We start from the raw sequence: 20,776 nt of genomic DNA on the forward strand, positions 1-20,776 counted from the left end.
CTGGATCCGAGGGGTTAGCAGAGGTGGGGCACAAGGAGGAGAAGGGGTGAAGAGGGCTTCCTGTACCAGGGGGAGGGACGACAGCCAGAGAAGATGGAGCCCCAAGATGGGGGACCCTGTCCACACATCAGCCAGGAGGCCGGACCTTGTCCATGCATCAGCTCCCCAATCTTGGGGGAGCAGGTGAGGAAGGGCTTGTCAAACAGAACATTTTGCATTTGCTCTTGGAGGCCAGAGGCCCTGGCCGGGGGGGGGGGTACAACATGAGCAGGTCTGCATTTTAGGAAGACCCTCTTAGTGAGACTCGAGTCAGGTGGATCCACAGCAGCTACTGCAGCAGTCCAGGTGGGAGGTGAGTCTACACAAGGAAGCAAGTTGGGGGGGAGGGCTGTATGTCAACTGCTCTTCAGTCCTGTCCGATTCTTTGTCCTGCAGAGGCCGGCCTTGTCCTCTAGCTCATTTTACAGATGAGGAAACTAAGGCAGACAGGGTGAAGGGGCTTGCCCAGGATCACACAACTAGGAAATGTCAGGCCAGGTTTGAACTTGGGAAGATGAGTCCACCTGACTTCAGGCCTAGTGCTCTGTCCAGTGGGCCATCCAGCTGCTGCTGACATCGACGGGTTTTGGCAACACCCTATGTAAGAGAGGGAGAGAGGGTGGGAGGGAAAGGGAGACAGAAAAAGAGGGAGAGAAAGAGGGAAGGAGAGAGACAGAAAAGGGAGACAGATGAGAGAAAAAAAAGGGAGAGAAAGAGAAGGGAGAGAAGGAGATAAAAAGAGAGAAGGGAGGGAGGGAGAGACAGAAAAAGAGCCAGAGAGAGACAGAAGGAGAGAGGAAAAAAGAGAGAGGGAGGGGAGAGAGAAAAAGAGACAGATTAAAAAAGAGGGAGAGAAAAAGAGGGGGGAGGAGACAGAAAAAAGACAGGGAGAAAGAGACAGATGAGAGAAAAAGAGAGAAAGGGAGGGAGGGAGGAAGGGAGAGAGATGAGAGGAAAAAGGAAGAAAGAGGGAGACAGAAAAAGAGGTACAGAGGGAGAGGGGGGAAGGACAGACAGAAAGACAGAGGGGAAAAAATGAGAAGACACGAGGCAGAGAGAAACAGAGGGAGGAAGAAAGACAAGGAGGGAGGGGGAAGGGAAGGAGGGAGGGGAAGAAAGAGAGGCTCTTAAAATGAAGATCATGAGTTCTCTTACAGATTTACTTTCTGATGTCTTAAGTCACATGGTGATGAGAAATTGGAGGTCAGTTGACAGCTGGGGGCAGGAGAGGCAGATGTTGAGAATCACCAGCACAGAGACTCAAGTCCCTGGAAACGGATGAGGTCACCAGGTGCAGTTCTGAGCTTCTAAACTTTTTTCTGCGTCATCTCCTGGCTGTACTCTGTGGCTTCTGCAAAATTACCCCCCAATTCCCATTGAATCCCCCAAATCCTGAAACCAAGATGGGGGTCACTGCGATGTGGAAAGGATACCCCTAATCTGGAGGGAGAAGAGGGCTCAGCATGGGCCCTGAGAGATACCTTGGTCAAAGGGTGTGATCATGCAAGGGAGACAGAGGAGAGGTCACAGGGATGGGAGGGGAAAGAGGGGTATGCCAAAGACCTAGAGAAGGAAGTCTCAAGGAGAGGGTGCTCCCCAGTATGCGAGGCTGCAAGGAAGGTCAAGGAGAATGAGGAACGGGAAAGGCCACTGGCTCTGGCAGCTGAGAAACCATCGGTCACTTTGAAAAGAACAGTTTTGGTGGAATGACAAGGTCAGCAGCTAGATCCCAAGGGAGGAGAGAAGGGGAGGCGCTGGTTTGTCTTCAGAGTGGTTGAGGGCAGTGGGCTTCTTGGGGTCCATTTTTCCTCCAGAACCCCTAGCCCGCAGTCTGCACTGGGCTTACCAGAGACTCTTAATTGCCGTGGTTGGTCCTTCATTCCCAAGAGGATCCGTGGCATCATGAGGTGCTGTCTGGATTGTGGGAGACTGCACAGAGTCCTCTGCTCACTCCCTCTCCTGATCATCCAAGTCCAGTGGCAGGACCCCTGCTGGGATGGGGCCGATGGCCCAGGATGCCGGGGATGACCTCAGCGTCTTCCAGGGACTCCCCCTGGCCCTTGTCCCCAGCTCCCCAGTGGGCTTGGGGCCCCTCAGGCCTAGGTTACCAGGGTGTGGCCCCGGGGCAGACTGCCGTTTCTTGGAGCCGCGGTGAGAGGTGGGTGAGCAGCAGACACTCCCATGGGGGGGCAGCCCTCGGCCTCGAGTGCTGGTGCTCCTGGGCACCCCACACATACAGCCAGGTGCGTATTAGATGGCCCCCCAAGGAGCCACGGGCCTACAGATTCTCTGTGCTTAATGTTAATTGGCTGACTGGCGGATGATGCTAATTCTAGACTCTCATGATGACCTTGTGGTGAAAGCATATGTACAAATTTCAATTTTCTTAATAAATATCAAAAAATGCTATTTTCCACTAAAGCCCTTTTCAGACTCCTGAGGGGGAAAAAAAAGCTTTCCTTTAGAAACAGAATTATGGGATAAAGAGAAAGCTAAGAGAGTATCTCCCAACCAGGCAGCATTTCCCCACTGCACCCCAAGGCCCCCTAGAATAATGACCATCCAAAGCCAACTCTTTCAGCCCCTTAAGAATTAGTCTGTGTTCTACCCTAAAGAAAGTCACCTCCACTGTTCAGAGTAAGTCACAACCTCCCCTTCACTTGGATTCTGGACACAGGTCCAGTGACACCTCTAGATTCTAGAGGAGTGGTCCCAAGTAAGGAAAGGGCCAGAGAAGGGGCTGTTTCATGCTGGACCATTAAGCTAAGCCATCTTTTCTTTGCTCAAGATCCCCACAAATGTGCTCTGAAATGGCTTGGGGGCCTGGACGTCGCTCCGTGTTAGAAATGGCTTTGGTTTCGGACAGAGTTGTTCGTGGCAGACAAGACGAATTCCGAGGTGCTAAATCACTATTAACATCGGTCTTCAACAACAGGACTCCAAGTCCACATTTCTGGTTCTTGCCCCGAGGCTCTGACCACCAGCAGGAGGTTTCACAGCCGGCGAGGCACAGAAACCACCGGCCCGACTGTCTCGGACAGAACCTTCGGCCCCCCGCCCTGCTCACGTCAGAACATCTGCCGCGTCCTGCCCCCAGCCTCCCAATCATGCGGCCTCATGCCGTGCCCACGAATCCCATCGGTTCCACCTCCAGAGCTCCCCTCACACTCCCCCCTTTCCTCCCGCCCGGCCCCGCCCTGTGCCCGAAGCCGCCCAGACTGGCGCATTCTGGGGAACGCCCGGCATCCTGCCCGGCCGTCAGAGCCGCGCTGCTTAGAGATCCAGGCTGTGGCTCTAAGTCTGAGGGGGGGAGGTCAGGCCCTTGCTCTGCTAGCTTTGTGACCTTTGCCAAGGCAACCAGGACCTCAGGTTCCTCATGTCAAAAACAGGGAAAGGGACGGGACGGGAGGCTGGGCCTCCGGTCTCTCTCAGTTGCGGGCCTTGGAGTCCACGACCGCACCATCCTCACGCGCCGTTTGCACCCGAGATTCGGGCACAGGGAGGTCACACTCGCACAGACGCCATCACACACAGAAATCTGGCTTTATTTGAACCTAACACAGCTACTGTCCAGAAGACACAGACTTGACCGGTGGCTCCGCCCCCCGTGACCCCTTCTCTCAGCCCCGCGCCCCCCTGGGGGGCCAGCCTCACACCTCCCCGCGGGCGTGCAGCATGAAGTGGCCGTGAAGCTCCCCAAGGTCGTCGAACGAATCCTCGCACTCTGTGCAGTGGTAAGCGCCCCCCTCATCCCCAGGGGGCCCATCGCCTCCAGTGGAGGTGGCCCCCTCGTCCTCTTCCTCCTCCTCCCCCGCCTGGCGCTGAGCGGCAGTGCGGGCGGGGGGTGTCGCCTGGGGGGCGGTGGGGCGGCAGAGCCGACAGGGCGGGCCCCCCGGGGCTGCGGCCCCCTCCCCCGGGGGCGGGCGGCCGCACAGGGCGCAGGGCTGGGCTGGGGGCCCTGGGGGCGGGGCAGCCCGAGGGGCCCTCCGCGAGGGTGCCCCTCGCCCCCCACCGAGACGCTGCTTCACCTTGTAGCCAGGGTCGTATTCTGGGTCATCTGTGGTTTCCTCCTCCTCCTCCTCCTCCTCTTCGTCCTCCTCAGAGTCGGGCTCCGAGAGGGTATAGTCCGAGTCGGAGGGGTGCTCTGGGCCTGCAAGAAAGGGGGGTCACCGGGCCACGCCGGGCCAGGCTCCGGGGCTACCTCAGGAGGAAGGCTGCTCCCCCGGCCCCCCAGAGGGCGCAGCTCGGGTTCAGCACCTCACCTGGGGACAGCTCCTCCTCATCCTCCTCCAAGCTGGCATAGCCCCCGGTCTCCGCGGTCTCCCGGGTCTCCGTCATGGCCGGGGGAGGCTGCCAGGAGGGGGAGATGTCCAGCGGCGGCGGCGACAGCGAGTTGGGATCCCCCCCAGCCCCTTTCCTCGGCAGGGCCTCTTCTCTCCAGCGGCCCCGGCAGCTGGGACAGCGGGAAAGAGGGTTCAGGAGCAGGGCAGGGCCTGCGGGGCCTCCTGGGGAGAAGGGAGCAGGAAGCCCCCAAGGCCCGGGACAGCGGCGCCTCCAGGAGGAGACCACAGGGAGACCCTGTACTGTGTGCCGTGGCCCCTCCCCCTCCCGGCCCGTGTGCCAGCGCTGGTGCCGTACACCTTTGCATAGACTGACAGCCCCTGGAGGGCGAGGCCGGCCTGCCTCCTGTCCCCCGTGCTCGGCCCGAGGCCCGGCACACAGCAGAAGCCTAATGTTTGCTGACTGGGGCATACAGTGTGCGCTCAATAAACGCACAGAACAGATGCCCACCTTCCCGATTACAGAATGAGGGATGAACGCCTAGAGCCCAGGATGGCGGCGTGGCCAAGGGTGTGAGCCCTGTACGGGCTGGGGCATCCCTGACCACCCGCAGGCGCCCCCGGCCCGGCTCCTGAATGCCCCCCCGGGGCCCCGCTCTGAGCTGGGGGGGGGGAGGAGCCCCCACAATGCACCACGGTGCCTCGCGGCGTGGCCAAGGGTGTGAGCCCTGTATGGGCCGGGGCATCCCTGGGTACCCGCAGGCGCCCGGACACCTCGGGCGGGGGGAGGGGGGAAGCCCCCACAATGCACCACGGCACCTCCCGGTGTGGCCGAGTGTGTGAGCTCTGTACGGGACCGGGCAGCATCCCTGGGTACCCGCAGGCGCCCGGACACCTCGGGCGGGGGGAGGGGGGGAGCCCCCACAATGCACCACGGCGCCTCGCGGCGTGGCCGAGGGTGTGAGCCCTGTACGGACCGGGGCATCCCTGGGTACCCGCAGGCGCCCGGACGCCTGGGGGGGGAGGGGCCCCCACAAGGCACCACGGCGCCTCGCAGCGTGGCCGAGTGTGTGAGCCCTGTGCGGACTGGGGCATCCCTGGGTACCCGCATACCTCGTGCGGGGGGGGGAAGCCCCCACACCGCTTGCGGCTGGCTGAGTGTGTGAGCTCTGTACGGGACCGGGCAGCATCCCTGGGTACCCGCAGGCCCGGACACCTCGGGCGGGGGGAGGGGGGGAGCCCCCACAATGCACCACGGCGCCTCGCGGCGTGGCCGAGTGTGTGAGCCCTGTACGGACCGGGGCATCCCTGGGTACCCGCAGACGCCCGGACGGGGGGGGGAGGGGCCCCCACAAGGCACCACGGCGCCTCGCGCGTGGCGAGTGTGTGAGCCTGTCGGACGGGGCATCCCTGGGTACCCGCATACCTCGGGCGGGGGGGGGGGGGGAGCCCCCACAATGCACCACGGCGCCTTGCGGCGTGGCCGAGTGTGTGAGCCCTGTACGGACCGGGGCATCCCTGGGTACCCGCAGGCGCCCGGACGCCTGGGGGGGGAGGGGCCCCCACAAGGCACCACGGCGCCTCGTCCTCGCTCCCTCAGGGCGTACGTCGTGTGGCCCTGCTCTCACAAGACATTGGGGCGGAGGGCCGGGCCCCTGCGGTGCCATGGGCGGCGCGGCTCCGCTCTCAAAGCAACCTGGGCCAGCGGAGCCCACTTCCCACCATTCACTGGGCAGGGGAGGCCGGCTTCCACACCGCAGCCAGGCACTGTGGTTCCGCTCCCAGAACGCACTGCGGCACTGGGGTCCGTTTCCCACAATGCAGCGGGGCCGCCTGCTCCTGGATCCCAGGATGCCCCAGGGCGGTTTCTCTCCGCCACCGTGCCCCAGCGTGCTCCGGGACAATAAGCCCGGGGCGCCGCCATGCTCCCAGGACAGCGGGAGGGGCGGGGCTGGCGGGAGGGCGCGCGGAAGCGGCCCCGCGGGCTCCCGACATGCCTCGCGCGCGAGCGCCCCGCCCCTCCCCTCCCCCGGGCACTCACCACCCCTGGCGACCTCGCTCCGCTCGCTCCGGTCGGCGGCGGCAGCACGCAGGGCCCCGGCGCCTGCGCAGAACGAGCTTCGACGGCTGCGGCTGCGGCTGCGGGCGGGGGGCAAAGCGGAGAGGCTAGCTGGCGGGCTCCAGGGCGCCTGCGCCATGGGTCGGACCATCCGGCCCAGGCGCGGGGGAGGAGCGGCGGCGGGAGCGGCGCATCCGAGACCCCCGGAGGGTCGCTCCTCCCCCGCTCTTCCTACGCTTGGTAGGGTTGGGGCGGGGCCTCCGGCTCGCAGCTAGAGCAGGGGGCTCCTTCCTAGCGGAAGGTCGGGCACGTCGCTCTCTTTTACTAGAGTCTGTCGGGGCCCGGGTGTGTCTGGGGTTCGAATCCTGGCTTTCGCGCGGTGTGGCCCCCCTCCCCCCCCCAGAATATAACGAAGTGGTTGGACTTAGAAATCTGCCAATATCCTCCCACCTCCGCCCTGCGCGGGGCAGGGGGCGGGGCCACGGCGGCCGCAGCGCGATTCCCGGTGCTTGCTGGGAGAATGGCGCTATCCACGCACGTGCCCGGGCCCTGGGGATGCCAGCTTTGTATGCCCCCGGGCTGGGCCGCGCCGGGGCGCAGCAATTTGCATCTCGGATCTGCAGAGCCCGGGCCAGAGAGCATGCGCACGAGCACTTGGGCGGAATTGGGGAGGGGGGCGTGCAATACCTAGGACTCCGCCTCGCGGTCGGGGGTGGTCCCTCCGTCCTTCTGGGGCGGAGCTTCTCTGGTCTGCCCGGGGCCCGGGCATCTCCTGCCCAGCTCATGAGCCCTATTCTCCCCCCGGACCCCCATGCCAGGTTGTGGAGTACTATCCTCCGCCCAGATTCCTCGGTCCTACCCTCGGGGGACATTGCGTAGCCCCGCCCAGAGTTCCCCTCTGCTCCTCCCCGCCCCCTGACCGCCCCCGGGGGCTTTGCCCTTGGTTGGCTCTCTCCCCTTGGCTTCTTTCACACTTTCTCCGGGCTTTTCCCACTTTCCTTCCGCCCTTCCCAGGGGGCATCATCCCAGCCCAGACTCCAGCTGCTCTGCTTCCGGCCCCGCTCCCCCGCAGACAGACAAACGAGCAGTCTCTTAATCTCTCCTTAGTTTAATGGTGGTTAGTGGGGCTGCCACCCCCTCCGTACCCCCCTCCCCCCCGTACAAAACGTGTTTTTACAAGAAAAAGGCCTGGAATGGGGGTGGATCGTGGTGGTGGTGGGGGGTGAAATCTGATTTTTTTTTAATACAGATTTTTCATTTTTTAATATATTATATATAAAACCACAGAGACGCACACGTGGACCCTGGGCCTCTCCCCCGGAGGCCTGGAGAAGGAGAGAAGGGATGGGGGCGAGCCCTGTGGGAGGCCTGGGGGGGTTGAGGGAGAAGGGATCCAGGGGAGGCATGTGGTGGGTGGGGGGAGCCCAAGCTGTGGGCAGGAGTGGGGCCTGGAGAGGGGGACAGGCCCCCCTCCCCCATTACGAGTTATGACAAAGACACAGAATCCCCATCCCTCCCCCCCAACCGTGCGAACATGGCTTTGCAAAGAGCAGTCCCCCATGTCTGCGGGGACTCTCACAATGGCTGGCACAGCGCCTAGGGAGGGATCCCGGAGAAGACAAGTCCCCTACTCCCACCCCCTACCCCCACCCTGGACCCAAGTGTCCAGCCCCTGGCCCGTCAGAGACCCAGGTCTCCAGATCTCCTCTTCCTGTTGGGGAACTCAAGTATGATCCTCCCCTTCTGGGGAACTCAAGACACCCTGGTTCCCCACTCCCTGCCCCTTCGGGGACCCGGGGGTCCTGATTCCCCATTCCCACCCCCTTAGGCATCTCAACATCCGGCCCCCAGCCCTAACCTCCCTCACAATGGCCCAGGTGCGGCCTCCCTGTCTCGTTGGATGTTAGGGGTGGGGGAAACTCCCAGACGGCCCTTAGCCCAGGTCAAAGTCTTTGCTGGTTCCGGTCTGGACTGGGGAGACCCTGCCAGGGCCGAGACCGGGGCCGGGGACACGGGGAAGGGTCAGATGAAAAATTCCTCCTTGCGCTTATGTCCATCGCCCCCGTTCAGAAAGGCCTCGCGGGCCTCCCCCTGCTCATCCAGTCCGCTGGCCTCGTGGGTGAGATAGGAGCCTGTAGGAGGGGGAACGGGGGGGGGGGGGGGGAGAGAAAGGGAGAATGAGCCTCGCAGAGACGGGGCGCAGAGAGAAGCAGAGCTAGTCCGGCAGAGAGAGAGGGGCAGGGCCGGACACAGGTTCGGAAACAGAGACCAGGTGGTCAGAGGCACCGAGCCGGGAAGGGCGGGGACGCCTCCGGAACCGCCCCCGGACACGCCCCCCCGCGCACCTTGCCGGCCAAGCCCCGCCCCGCCCGCTTTTCGCCAATCAGTGACCCCCGGCCCCACCCCTCGGGCAGCCCGGCCCCGCCCCCGCTCACCCTTCTGCCGCACGGAGCACCAGACCATGCCCACCAAGACACAGATGATGAGGAAGACGAGCAGCGCCAGGATGCCTCCCACGATAGCATAGGGCACGGAGGTCTGGGCCTCCACCACCGCGCCGGGGTCTGCTCGGCGAAGGAAGCCACAGTTACCGGGGCGACGGCGGGAACGGGGGGGGGACCCCCCGCTGTCACCCCAGCTCCCCGCCCCTCTCCCGTGCCCCGGGGCTCTGGGCGCCGCCCCCTCCGCCCCGCCCCCCGCGCCTCACCGTAGACCACCAGAACGTAGAGAGCTCGCGCTTGGCCGTGCTTGTTCCCGGCCTCACAAGTGTAGGTGCCGTTGTCTAGGGAGGTGAGGCCGGGGAGGGTGAGCGTCTCTCCCACCGCCTCTGCCCGCTCGGGGAGCGACTCGTTCCCGCGGCTCCACCGGATCTGCCCGGGCCTGCGGGGAGGGGCCAGAGAGCTCAAGGGCCCGGGCCGCCGGCCGCCTAGTCCCTGCTCTTTGGGACCTGCAGGGAGCCCCCGCCTCCCCCGGGGCGCAGGCACTGCAGGCCTCCCAGATCTCCCCCCCGCCCTCCATCTGGGGACCCGGACATGCCGGTCCCCACGCCCGCTTCGCCACTGGGGGACCCGGGCGTCCCAGTCCCGCCGGCCTTCCTCCCCCGGGCATCCCCAACCCACAGTCCGGGAAGGACCCGGCCCCCATCCCGGCTCCCATCCGCGCCGATCTAACCCACGGAATCCCGTTCCGGCCATCCCACTCTCTGACCTGGGGTTCCCTGTCACAGCACAAGTCAACACCAGCGTGTCTCCCTCCCTCACCACGGCCTGCGAGGCGTGAATCCGGGCACTGGGGGAGTCTGCGGGCAGAAGGGAGCCGGGAAGGTCAAAGCCGGGGGGCTCAGCAAAGGCAGCTAGAGACGGAGAGCCTTCTCCCCCCCCCCACCCCCGACTGCCGAGTCCCCCCCTCTTCCAGATGGCAGAGAACGGACTCCCCGGGGTTCGGGAGACCTGGGCCCCGAGCTTGGAACTTGGCTATTTCCTGAACTTGGGCAAGTCACTGAATGCAGTGTGACCTTCAAATAATCCAGGTTACATGAGGGTGGGCAGCCAGGTAGCACGGATGGGGGGGAGGGCACGGGAAGACCCGGGTTCTAATTCTCAGGTGTCCGAGTACCTCAGCCTTAGTTTTCTCATCAGTAAAAATGAGGAGGTTAGCACCTCCCTTTAGAGGTTGTTGTGAAGATCACAGTAGATAACTAACTTTATAAAGCGCGGGATTATTTTTGTATTTTAGATTTCCATCGGAAGGGACCCTCAAAAGTCCCCTAGTCCAACTTCCTCATTTTAAAGATAGAGACACTGAGGCTTATGGAAATAAAGTAAGGTGTCCAAAGTCACAAAGGCCAATAAGCAGTGAAGGTGGAATTCAAACTCATGTCCCGTTTTCCCCAGCTGCTGTCCAGGCCCGCCCAGCTCGCGTGTTCTAGGGCGCGGGGCACCTCGTGAGCCAGATTTGGGTCCAGACTTCTCTCCTAAACTGGACCAAACTGGATCGGAACTCTCTTTAGGACCTACCACATTTGTCATTTCTAGTCTGTGATCTTACTTAGTAAAGCCAAGAGCTAAGATTGTCCTGCTCCTGAGGATGAGGCTGAACTAGGTTCAGAGCTGGTTGTTTAACCAAAAGTGAGTCATTTGAACTCTAACCTTGATTTCCTCTCTGTACGTGTCTAGGGTAGGTTCAGTTAAGTCTGAGATTTGCTCAGTGTCCCTGTCCATGAAAAGCAGGGATGGATGGGAATCGTGTCCAAGCCCTTTCCAGCCAGCACACCCTCTGCTGCTGTTTTGGGGTGGGGTGCCCTCTCCCCCGGAGCCCGGTCACTTACACTGGACGTCCAGCACGTACTGAGTCTGCTTGCTGTGGCCTGGAGGGAGGGCTGCATTCTGAGCCTCACACGTCACGATGCCGCCATCATCCTTCCGGTCCACCTGGAAGCGCACTGTGCTGGCCACACTCCACACCTTCCCATTCTCTTGCCGGCTGTCCACACCTGCCCCAAAGATGCATTCTCTTAGAATCCCACATCCGGATCCACCCCCTTATTTTCCCCAGTGGTCCAGACCTCAAGGATCACGCCCTTTCTCCAGAGAAAAGGCCCGTTTCTAGGCTGCAACCCTCCCCTTCCGCAGCTCCCTCCTTCTTTCCCCTTCCCCAGCTTCCTCCCTCTTCCCCCCTCTCCCCATCCAGGCCCTCCTCTAATTCCTCTGACCTCGAAGTTCTTTTTTGTCCCGGTACCATCGAAGCACGGCTGGCGGTCGGGACCGGGGCACAACACAGCTCAGTTCCACCTCGCCGCCCTCTACCGCCTGCTCCCGACCTTCCACTATGGGGTTCTCCGGGGCCACTACAACAAAGATAGAGGGGATCTCAACATGTGGGCAGTGAGGGGGGATGCAGGCAAAACACTCCCCCGAGATTTGGAGTCAATTGAAATCCGGGCTCTTCCACTTTCATCAGTCAGCCAATATTTTTATTGGCTACTCTTTTTTTTTTTTTTTTTTTTTTTTAATTAAGCAACTCTCTATATATGCCAGGTGGTGACTGGGCAGCTCACTTAATCTCGCGGGGACTCAGTTTCTTGATTGGAGAGAGGGCTGATACTAGAAAACTCCCCTTTTGCTATTCCCCACACAAATCATTCCGTGTCTCCTCAAAGCCTTTGCACCACCCGTCCCCAAGCTTCCAAAGGCTCACTTCATTTCCCTCAATCATTTTTCTGAGCTCATCAATTGTTAATGCCTTCTCACTCCCTGCATGGTATATATTTTGAATTTATTCATCTCTACATGTTGTTTTCCCTTCCACTATAAAGGTAAACTCCATGAGGGCAGAGGCTGGTTCTTTTGTGTCTGGTGTCACACGTAGCTTCTGTTCTTCATCCACTGTATGGCCACCAGACCCGTCCACTTGCCTTCCTGGCCCACGATGTTAGAAGTACCATAGCTGTGTCTTTGTGCCATCTCGCCCCTCTGCCTCTAATAAATATGAATATCCATGTGCCAGGCACTGTGGTAAGTGTTTGGAATACAACGAAAGAGCAAAGACAATCCCTGTTCTCCAGGAGTTCACAGGGCAGAGAGTACCAACAACTACATAAGAACAGCTGGAGGCAGGGAGATGAGCAACAGAAAAAGGCACTAATTAAAGGGGATCGGAAAAGACTTCTTGTGGAAAGTAAGGTCTTTAGCTAAGATTTGAAGGAAGTCAGGAGGCAGAGGAAAAGAGAGAGAGAGCATTGCAGGTATAAGGGACAACCAGAGAAAATGCCTGGAGCGGGAAGATGTCTTAGCAAAGAAGCCCAGTCACAGGACTTTCAGAGAGGGAGTTTAAGGTATAAGAATCCTGGAAAGGTATCAGTGGGTGTGAGTGTGAGTGTGAGTGTGTGTGTGTGTGTGTGTGTGTGTGTGTGTAGAGCAGGTTACAGCTTTGAATGCCAATTGGACAATTTTATATTTGATACTGGAGGTGAGGGGGAGTTACTGGAGTTGATTGAGTGGGGGGATGGGATGGTCACACCTATGCTTTAAGATGACTGAGTGAAGGATGGACTGGAGTAGGGAGAGACTGGGCCAGTGCAGTAGTTCTGGTGCAAGGTGGTAAGGGTCTGCAGCAGAGGAGGGGCAGTGTCAGAGCAGAGAAGGGGGCCTGAAAGTCTTTCCTTCCTCATCTTTGCCTCTTGGGGCATTGTTTTGACTCGTGTTCCTGCTGTAGGAAGCCTCTCCTTGTCTCCTTAGTAGCTGGTGCCTTCTCCATCCAAGGTCACCTTGAGCCAGTTGGTTGTGTCATGTCTATCCATTGTTGTTGTTCTCTTGTGACCCCATTTGGGGTTTTCTTGGCAGAGATACGTCGTTTGCCATTTGAATTTCCAGCTCATTTACAGACGAAGACACTGATTTGTCCGCGAACACACGCTGGTAAGTGTCTGAGACTGGATTTGAACTCGTGAAGATGAGTCTCCCATACTCTACCACTGTGGCGCCACCTAGCTGCCTATCCATAGAGATGGACATTTAGGTTTCTTCTAATAGAATTCAAGCTTCTTTAAGACAGAGCCTGTTTCTTTTTTCCTTTCCTTTCTTATCTTTTCTCTTTCTTAATATTTTCAAATGTTTATTGACAAATTGGATTCCAGCCACGCGGCCCACAGACACTTCCTAAACTCCAGGGTAACTTAATCAGGGAAATGGAAGTCTTAGTCTACAACAAGGGGGCAGGGGGGGTGGAAGTTCTAGGAATCAGAGCAGTTCTGCCCAGAGATCAAACCGTGCTAGGGGAGAAGTCTGACACAGCAAAGGGAGCTTGGTCTGAGGTCACAGAGGTTCAAGGTTCGCAGCGTCCCAAGTCTCTCAGGCCGCAGACAGTTTTTGAGGGGCCTTACCAAGCACAGTGAGGGTGGCAATCTGGTGGTGGGTGTCTTCCGTGTACAGCTGGCAGAAGTAGCCGCCCTCGTCATCCAGCCGGGCGTCCGAGAGCCTTATCCGGACCCTTCTGGGGGAGAACTCCTCCAGCTGGAAACGCTCATCCTTTAGAGCTGGGAAGAGACGGAGGGTCAGAGGAGACCCAGGAATCTTGAATCTCTGGCTCCCCTGCTCTTTCTAAAACCCTCCCTGACTCTATCTCACCGCTTTTCTCCAACTGACTCTTCTCCACCCACCCAACCCACACCTCCATCCCTGCTCACCTCCCCACGCTGGGCCACCCTCTCCCTGCCCTTTTAATCCTTTCCCTGACCCATCCTTCCCCCCCCTAGTTTATTCCCTAAGGCTGGGGCGCCTCTGTGGCTCGCAGGGACTTGTCCCAGCAACACTTGCCCCCCAGGGCCCCAGGCTCACTGCTTGCCCAGTCTCCCACCCCACGGGAGCGCCGGGCGCCTCCTGCCTCACCTCTGGTGCCATTGAAGAAGAGCGTTTGCCGGGCCGGGTTCTGGAGGACAACGATGGACCCATCGTACTGGTGGAGCCTGCAGGTGATCTCCGCCACCCCGCCCTCCGCCACGGTCACGTTCTCAGTCTGCACCCCCTGGGCCGACCCTGCTCAGCAGAGAGGGGAAATGCACGGTCCTCAGAGGCAGCCGGGACTCCCCAAGCACCTCTGGCCCTCTGGAGCTTCATCCTTCCGGTGGCTGAGCCAGAGCCCACCCTCTTCCTCCTTTCCCTCCCCCCCCCCCCAGTCCCTTCCCGTCTCCCAAGCCACCCTTGGCGTCTCTCTGCTAATCCAAACTCTCCTTTCCCCACCCCTGAGACATGCCCCATCCCTGCTCCATCCCCACCCTATGCCCAGCAGCATTTCCACCCATTTATTCTCTTTATTTATCCAGAAAGAAACATCTCATTTCCCCCAACCCCCCTCAGTTTCTTGCTCCCCCCGCACCCTATTCAAACTCTCCAGCGCCATTTCCATCCCACCCCATCCTCATTTTCATCCGCATTTCCATATCTCCCCGCTCCCCCCCCCCCCCAGCCTCATGGCTTTCCTCCCCCTCCCCCTCCTGTCCCTGGGGGGTCTCTGTGCGTCTCCCTCCCGGGCTCAGTAACAAGCTGGGCTCGTGGCAGGAATGTTAATGTCCCCCGAGCCTTTGTGTCCACTGGGAGTTGGGGGGGGGAGGGGTGAGCCTAAAAGCTCTGGGGAGGAGGCTGGGCCAGGGGGCTGAAGGCTGGGCCAGAGGGCTCGGGCTCCGGGCGCGGGCCCTTTAAACCTGAGGTTGTGTTGACAGCGCCGGGGCATTGCCATAGAAATAGTGCCAGGAGCAGCGGGAGGAGGGGGGGAGCCAGAGCGAGGACAAGGAAAGGGACCAGAACCCAAGGAGCGTCCTCCCGTCTCGCACTCCGTTTTCAGTCCCAGGCGTCCTGATTCCCCAGTTCTTCCCCCCTCCCCTCATAGAACCGCTTAGTCTGATCCCCCCCCCCGGCCTTGACTCCACGGGAACTCAGGAGTCCTGACCTCCCTCCCCCCCTCCCCGGACCCAGGCATCCGGGCCCCAGCTGTCAGCAGTCGGGTTTCCGTGGTGATGGACCGATCCTAGGGAAGGGGGGAATCAAAAAGGCAGAGAAGGAGGGGGGGCGCCCCTCACGCTGAGTCAGCGAATCCCCGCGGGAGCTCAAGGTCGCTCGGCGGAGAAGGTCATTTCCCCCCCACCCCGGCTCCCAAGATTCTGAACAACCCCCCAGGTTTCCGGAGGTGGTACATTCCACGCCCCCCACCCCCCATCAATGGCCGAGTCCGGAGCATCCTTTGCACAAAGCCCCGATTATTCCAGCTCTGGGTGTAAAGGCGCCTGTATTCCAGGGACCCAAGCTCCCGACCGCCTCCACCCCCAGTCTTCAAGACCCAGGCGCCAGATTCTCCTTCTCCTCCTCCTCCAACCTTAAGGACCCGGCACCAGAGCAAGCTCTGCCTTAAGGGACCCAGGCGCCCCCAACCCCCTTCACCTCACTCCAAGCATCCAAACAACTGAGCTCCCCGTTCCACCCCAGGGACCCTCCCTGACATGAAGCAGGCACCTGAAGGCCCCTCCCTCCCCCTTCCTCTCAGAGATCCGGGTCCCTGGGCTCTCACTGCTCAGCTGCTCAGGTGTCCACCCTCCCCCTCCCCCTGCAGTTTGAGCTCCCAGTGCCAGGGAGTCCTGGGCTCCAGGGGCCTGGTACCTGCCCTCTCAGTCCCTGAGGCCCCCTAGCCCCTGGGCTTTCTGATAGGCTTTCCAGGGCTCAGAGAGCCCAAGGACCAGCCTCCTGGGAAGCAGGTGGAAGGGCATCCTGGTAGTGATGCTCTCGGTCACTGAGTCAGTCCCAGGACCCCCAGATCTCAGCCAGTCAGAGCACCCCAGGCCCGGGCCCTCTGAGGACCCAGAGCCCCAGGTCTGACAGGGGAATGTCGGTGGGGGTGGGGAGGGTGAGTCAGCAGTTGGAGTCACACAAAGCCCCCCTGTGGCCCCCGCATTCCCGGGATTCCCTGAGCTCCCAAGATGCTGGGCTGGAGCCCAAGCCGGGGGCGGGGATTCCTAGGAGGCTTCCCCAGAAGTGTCCCATACACCACCAGGGAAGCGTCCTGAGCAGCCTGGGCACCTGGGGGAGGGGGCTGGAGGGGACAGAAGGGCAGGCTACCTGGGGCCTGGCGGGGCTGGACAGCAGAGCGCCCGGCTTCTTGCAGAGTGGGGACGGAGGGAGAAAAAAGTTTACTGGTGCCATGAGGGGTTGGGAACTATAGGTCTGTCTATCTCCCTCCCTGGGGGAGAGAAAGCCTGCTTTGTCCTGGCGGGGACAGAGCTGCCTCGCACGGCATCAACCACCCCCAGCTCGGTCACCTCGGGGACCCGCGCATCCTCATCCCCCAGGCCCATCGAGGACCCAGGTGGCCTGATGCCCCCCTCCCCAGCCCTTAGAATTGCAGAGCTGAAAGGTTCGGACTCCTTTCCCCCCTAACGTCTCCCTCCCTTCCTTTCCCTCGCCCACCCCTCATCCACACCCAGGGCATCCTCCCGTGGATGACTCAGAAGAGCCCCATTCAAAAAACCAGAATTCCATCTCCCCGGCCCGGCACCCGGTGGCCCGGCCGCCAGTCCTGGGAGTGGGAGGCGGTGACCACTGGGCGCCTTTGTGTTCCAGGGTCTCTATTCCCGTTTCTTTGTTGTTTGTCTGTTTCCACACATCTCTTGGGGTTTCTGTGTATCCTTTCCCTCTGGTACCTTTCAAATGTCCTTCCCAGTGGCAAGTAGGTGGCTCTGGGTTGGGGGAGCTAGAGGAAAGGTAGGGAGCCAGATCCGTGGCTCCCCAGCAGCTCCCAGTAGCCTAAAGAATAAGTGTTTTCCTTAGTCATTCCCTCCCCCTTAGTCTCTAAAATCTGGAGACAAGGTCATAACATGTTCAAACTAGAAAATCCTATAGACACATTGTCAAGGCCAACCCTTTTGTTTTCCAGGTAGGGAAACTGAGGCCGGGAAGAACAGGAAGGATTCTCAAACTAGAAAGCCCTAGAGACGCACCATAAAGCCCAACCCTCTTGTTTTCCAGGTAGGGAAACTGAGGCCCAGAAGAGTAGGAGAGATTCTCAAACTAGAAAGCCCTAGACGCACCATTAAGCCCAACTCTCTTGTTTTCCAGGTAGGGAAACTGAGGCCCGGAAGAGCGGGAGGGATTCCCCAAGCCCACAGGATAAATCTCTAGTGGAGAGCCAGTACCAGAATTCAGGTCTGATTCCCAGAAGAGTCTATCTCTCCCATCACAACTGGCCTTTCACTGTGTTCTTTTGGTGCAATAAAATGAAGGCAATGCCCTGAAGGTGGCCACCCTCGGAGCCAGGAGAACTTGGTGGCTGTCTCTCTCTTTCTGGGATTCTAAGAGCCTCCCATCCAGAGATTCTAAGACTCAGCGGGACGATTCTAGAGCTCACAAGGCTCAGATTCTGGAGATTATTGTTGCAGGCTGAGAGTATTGGTCTTTCCACATCCTAAAAGCTGTGCTTGTCTAGCTCCAGGCTTAGATTTCAGAGCTTAGGATGAGAGGAGTCTATAGGGTTTGTAAGTTGTTCTTAGAGCCTAGTTCTCCCAGGTGAGGAGAGTTAATGATTCTCATCCCAGGCCAGAGTTCATGAGAAGAAGCTAGAACTCGGGAGTCTCTTCAGATTCTGGGGCCTGCATGTAACTCCCTGCTTTGCAAGTCTGGGATTCTCAGGGCTTAAGTCTAAGACTCAAGGCTAGGATTCTGAAGCTTTGATTTTGTATCTCGAGAGTCGGGGACTCTGCAAGGGGGAGAACTCCTGGTTCCGTGAAGATCTAAGTTCTGTGGCAATTGGAACGGACCCGCCAGGAGATGGGAGGAAGTGATAGGGGTTTGCAAGGCCGGGGAAGAATGCGGAATTGCTGAGCAGAGCGGTGTGGGGCGTCTCTGGGACAGTCCTAGGGGAGGACGCTTCTGCCAGAGACCTTGGGCCGCTGGGTTCTTTGGACCCGTGCCTGGAGCCGCCTGGGCCCGAAAAGCAAGAGAACTTGGATTTGGAAGGGCCTGGAAGCTAGAATGTTTGAACTGGAAGGGACGAGAGGGTTCCTGTGCTGTCAGAGCCGGAAGGGACCTTAAGACAGAATGGCAGAACCTAAGGGTCTCGAAGAGAGTTTAGACTCTACATTGTCAGAGCCAGCCCAGTGGCAGGCTGGGAAGAACACGGGATGTCAGAGCTGGGAAAGACAGGAGAGTTCTCTTAGTCTGCTCAAGTTAGAGGGACACGGGCCCAGAGGGGACGAGGGACTGGACAAGGTCCCAGCACAAGTCAGGGGCACAGGTGAGACCAGACAAATCCAGTTCTGGCCACCAGCTTGGGGCTCTTTCCATGGCAACAGATCTCAGCTGCCTCAAACCTAGAACACTCATCCCTGATGGATTTTAGGCTCAGCAGGTCCCAGCAGCCACACTAGGTACCTCTTCACTGGCCCCATCAGGAGGCCCCCCGCAGGCCCCTCTCCCTGACTGGTTTCTGTGTCTTTGAAGGGCTATGGATTTGTGAAAGAGCGGGCTATGGCAGAGTGGAGATCCCGGGGTCTGACAGAACCACAGGGTGTCTGAGATGGAAGAGGTCTTTGAACATGGAGCATCAATATGGAAGGAGCTTGGAACACAGTGGGGGCATTTGTAAGAGGGAGAAATTCGCACAATGGGGGGACTTGTGTCAGTGCCCGAGGACCAGAGGGGAAGGGACTTGTCCAAGGTCACCCAGGTAAGTGGGTGCTGGAGCTGGGATCTGATCCCCGCTCTCTATCCTCGGAGCCTAGTGGTCCTTCGGCTCCCCCACGGCTTCTTCCCAGTGTGGGAATGTATGGATTTGCTGGTGCCTCCGGCGCTGACACAAGTCCCCCCATTGTGTGCTCCCTCATATCCACCTTCATCCAACCCCAGCGACTCCAGCTCGGCCCGGATCCCGGTGGGATGGGGAAAGGCCGGGGGGCAAGGGAGGACGTGAATGAAGAAGGGGCCCGGAGGCGGCAGTGGGGAGGACAGGGATGGGACGGGAGAGACGGAGGGGGACAAAGGGGGTGAGAGGACGGGAAAAGGAGGGGGACGGAGGGGGAGCTGGGACGGAGACGGGGATCTGACTCTCGGGAAGCAAGGGATGGAGGAAGACGAGGGGGATGCAGGGAATGAGGGGACGCGAGCCAGGGACAGTTGTGAGGAACGCTGGGGAGGGACGGGAAGCCCCACAAGGATGGGCCTCTTTGTCCCGGGGCCGAGCCGGGGCCTGCGCGGCTGTGCCGGGGAGGACGGGGGGATAGGTGGGCTGCCGCATCCCTCCCTCCGGAGCCCCCGCTCCCCTTCTCCCCGCGGACCCCGAGCCCGAGCATCGGCCGGCGGCGCCTCGGGGCGCGGGACGCCCGGAGCGGGGCTGCGTCTCCCGCCCCCCCCACCCGTCCTGCGGGGCTGCGCTCCGGTCCTTTCTTTGTCGGGGGTGTGTGGCGGCGGGGGCGGGGGAGGCGCGAGACTCGGGCTCCAGCGCGGAGGGTGCCGGAGGTTCGGAGGGAGCCGGGAGGGCTCGGGGCGCGAGCGCCGGACTCTGCTGCGGAGCGGCCGGGGGGAGCGGGCCCGGGGACGGCGCTCCGAGGACAGGAAATCCGAAAGGGGAGCGGGCGGGGGAGCGGGCCGGGGAGATCGCGCAGGGGCCGGAGCTGGAGCTGGGCGGGGGGAGTGCGCTAGACAAGGGATGGATCGTGGAGGAGATGGGGGGGGGGCGCGAGACAGGGGGTGCATCGAGGAGCGGGCGAGCGATTCCGAACGGCAGCGGGAGGGGGCGGAGGGGGCCGGGGCCGGGGGACCGGAGCGGAGGGGGCCGGGGCCGGGGGAAGGCAGGCCGGGACGCGGAAAGGGCAGGGAGTGCGGGGTCTGCCCGGCAGGGGATGCCCGGGGAGCTCGGGCCGCGGGGATGGGGCGGGGGGTGCTGGGGGGTGTCTGCAGATAGATCGCATTGTTCTGGCCTTTGCAGCAGCCGTGACCGTCCTCCCCCCTCCCCGGTGCGCCCTCTCCCCCCGGCTCGGCGCCCCGACCGCGCTCCCTACCTGTCCCGGCCGCGGCCGCCCAGACCAGCAGCAGCGGCCACGGGAAGCGCCGGGCCGGGCCCATGGTGCCGCCGCCGCCGCCGCCGCCGCCGCCGCTCGCTCCCGGCCCGCTCCTTCCCTCCCTCCCTCCCTCCCTCCCTCCCGCCCGCTGGCTTGCTCCGGCCCCGCACCTGCACCGCCCGGCCCGGCCCCGCCCCCTACCGCCTAATGAGAGCGCGGGGCGGAGCCTGGGGAGCCCAGAAGGAGGGGGGAGGAGGCGGGGACAGAGTTGGGGGAGGAGGATCGTGGGATCTCAGGGTTTACGGCGGAAAGGGAGTTCTGAGGTCACGCAGTCAGCCTGCTTCACTCGGGAGCAGTTTGCCCGAAATGCGCGGGGAAAGTGACTTATCCACGGTCACGTTCGGCTCGTTGTCATCCCCCCGGCAGTGATTATCACCGGCAGAGTCTCGGGCCGCCAGAGCTGCAGGAGTCCCCGCCCGTCAGCCCCGGGAGGTCCCCGGGACATCGAAAGCCAAGGTGTCCGAGTGCCCACGACCGGGGCCCGGGCCCGGGCCGGGGAAGCCCCGCTGCCTTCCTGGGGTGGCCCGGAGAGCGGCCAGGAACTTCGCATAGCGAGAGGAGGGCCGGGGGGCGGGGGGGCAGCCCCCGAAATGGTAACGAAGGCCAGCGGCCGGCAGCGGGGCCCGTCCAGCCCGCGGGGGGGGGGGCGCGCGCCCGAGCTTTCGGCCCCCCCCCCCCCCCGCGCGCTCCGGACGCCCGCGGGCTCCGGCCCTGGGGCCAGCACCCTCCTCACGAGGAAAAAAGCGTCTCTCGGCCGTGACTGACGGCCGCTCCTCGGCGTGGGCGGGGAAAAGCCGCGGGGAT

General features: G+C 61.3%; 2 protein-coding genes and 1 long non-coding RNA gene across 3 annotated transcripts; 1 reads left to right on the forward strand and 2 right to left on the reverse strand.

Moving 5' to 3' along the window:
- Positions 1–3,313: 3,313 nt before the first annotated feature.
- ZNF428 (zinc finger protein 428) lies at positions 3,314–7,053 on the reverse strand. Its single transcript, XM_031963272.1, has 3 exons — positions 6,361–7,053; positions 4,302–4,492; positions 3,314–4,189 (listed from the first exon to the last, which is right to left on the reverse strand). The coding sequence occupies exons 2-3, from the start codon at positions 4,375–4,377 to the stop codon at positions 3,690–3,692; spliced, it is 576 nt and encodes a 191-aa protein (XP_031819132.1). The 5' UTR covers positions 4,378–4,492; positions 6,361–7,053; the 3' UTR covers positions 3,314–3,689.
- Positions 7,054–8,017: 964 nt separating this feature from the next.
- Positions 8,018–20,013, reverse strand: CADM4 (cell adhesion molecule 4). The gene is made up of 9 exons (XM_031963271.1): positions 19,913–20,013; positions 13,764–13,910; positions 13,259–13,411; positions 11,090–11,224; positions 10,706–10,870; positions 9,586–9,676; positions 9,086–9,258; positions 8,814–8,942; positions 8,018–8,510 (listed from the first exon to the last, which is right to left on the reverse strand). Exons 1-9 carry the CDS (start codon positions 19,974–19,976, stop codon positions 8,401–8,403), a joined length of 1,167 nt encoding a protein of 388 aa, XP_031819131.1. The 5' UTR covers positions 19,977–20,013; the 3' UTR covers positions 8,018–8,400.
- Positions 15,049–17,103, forward strand: LOC116422901. The gene is made up of 2 exons (XR_004233418.1): positions 15,049–16,275; positions 16,795–17,103. It is a non-coding gene; the product is annotated as an uncharacterized LOC116422901 (long non-coding RNA).
- Positions 20,014–20,776: the final 763 nt, after the last annotated feature.

This window comes from Sarcophilus harrisii, chromosome 3, assembly GCF_902635505.1.
Source record: "Sarcophilus harrisii chromosome 3, mSarHar1.11, whole genome shotgun sequence".
Classification (NCBI taxonomy): domain Eukaryota; kingdom Metazoa; phylum Chordata; class Mammalia; order Dasyuromorphia; family Dasyuridae; genus Sarcophilus; species Sarcophilus harrisii.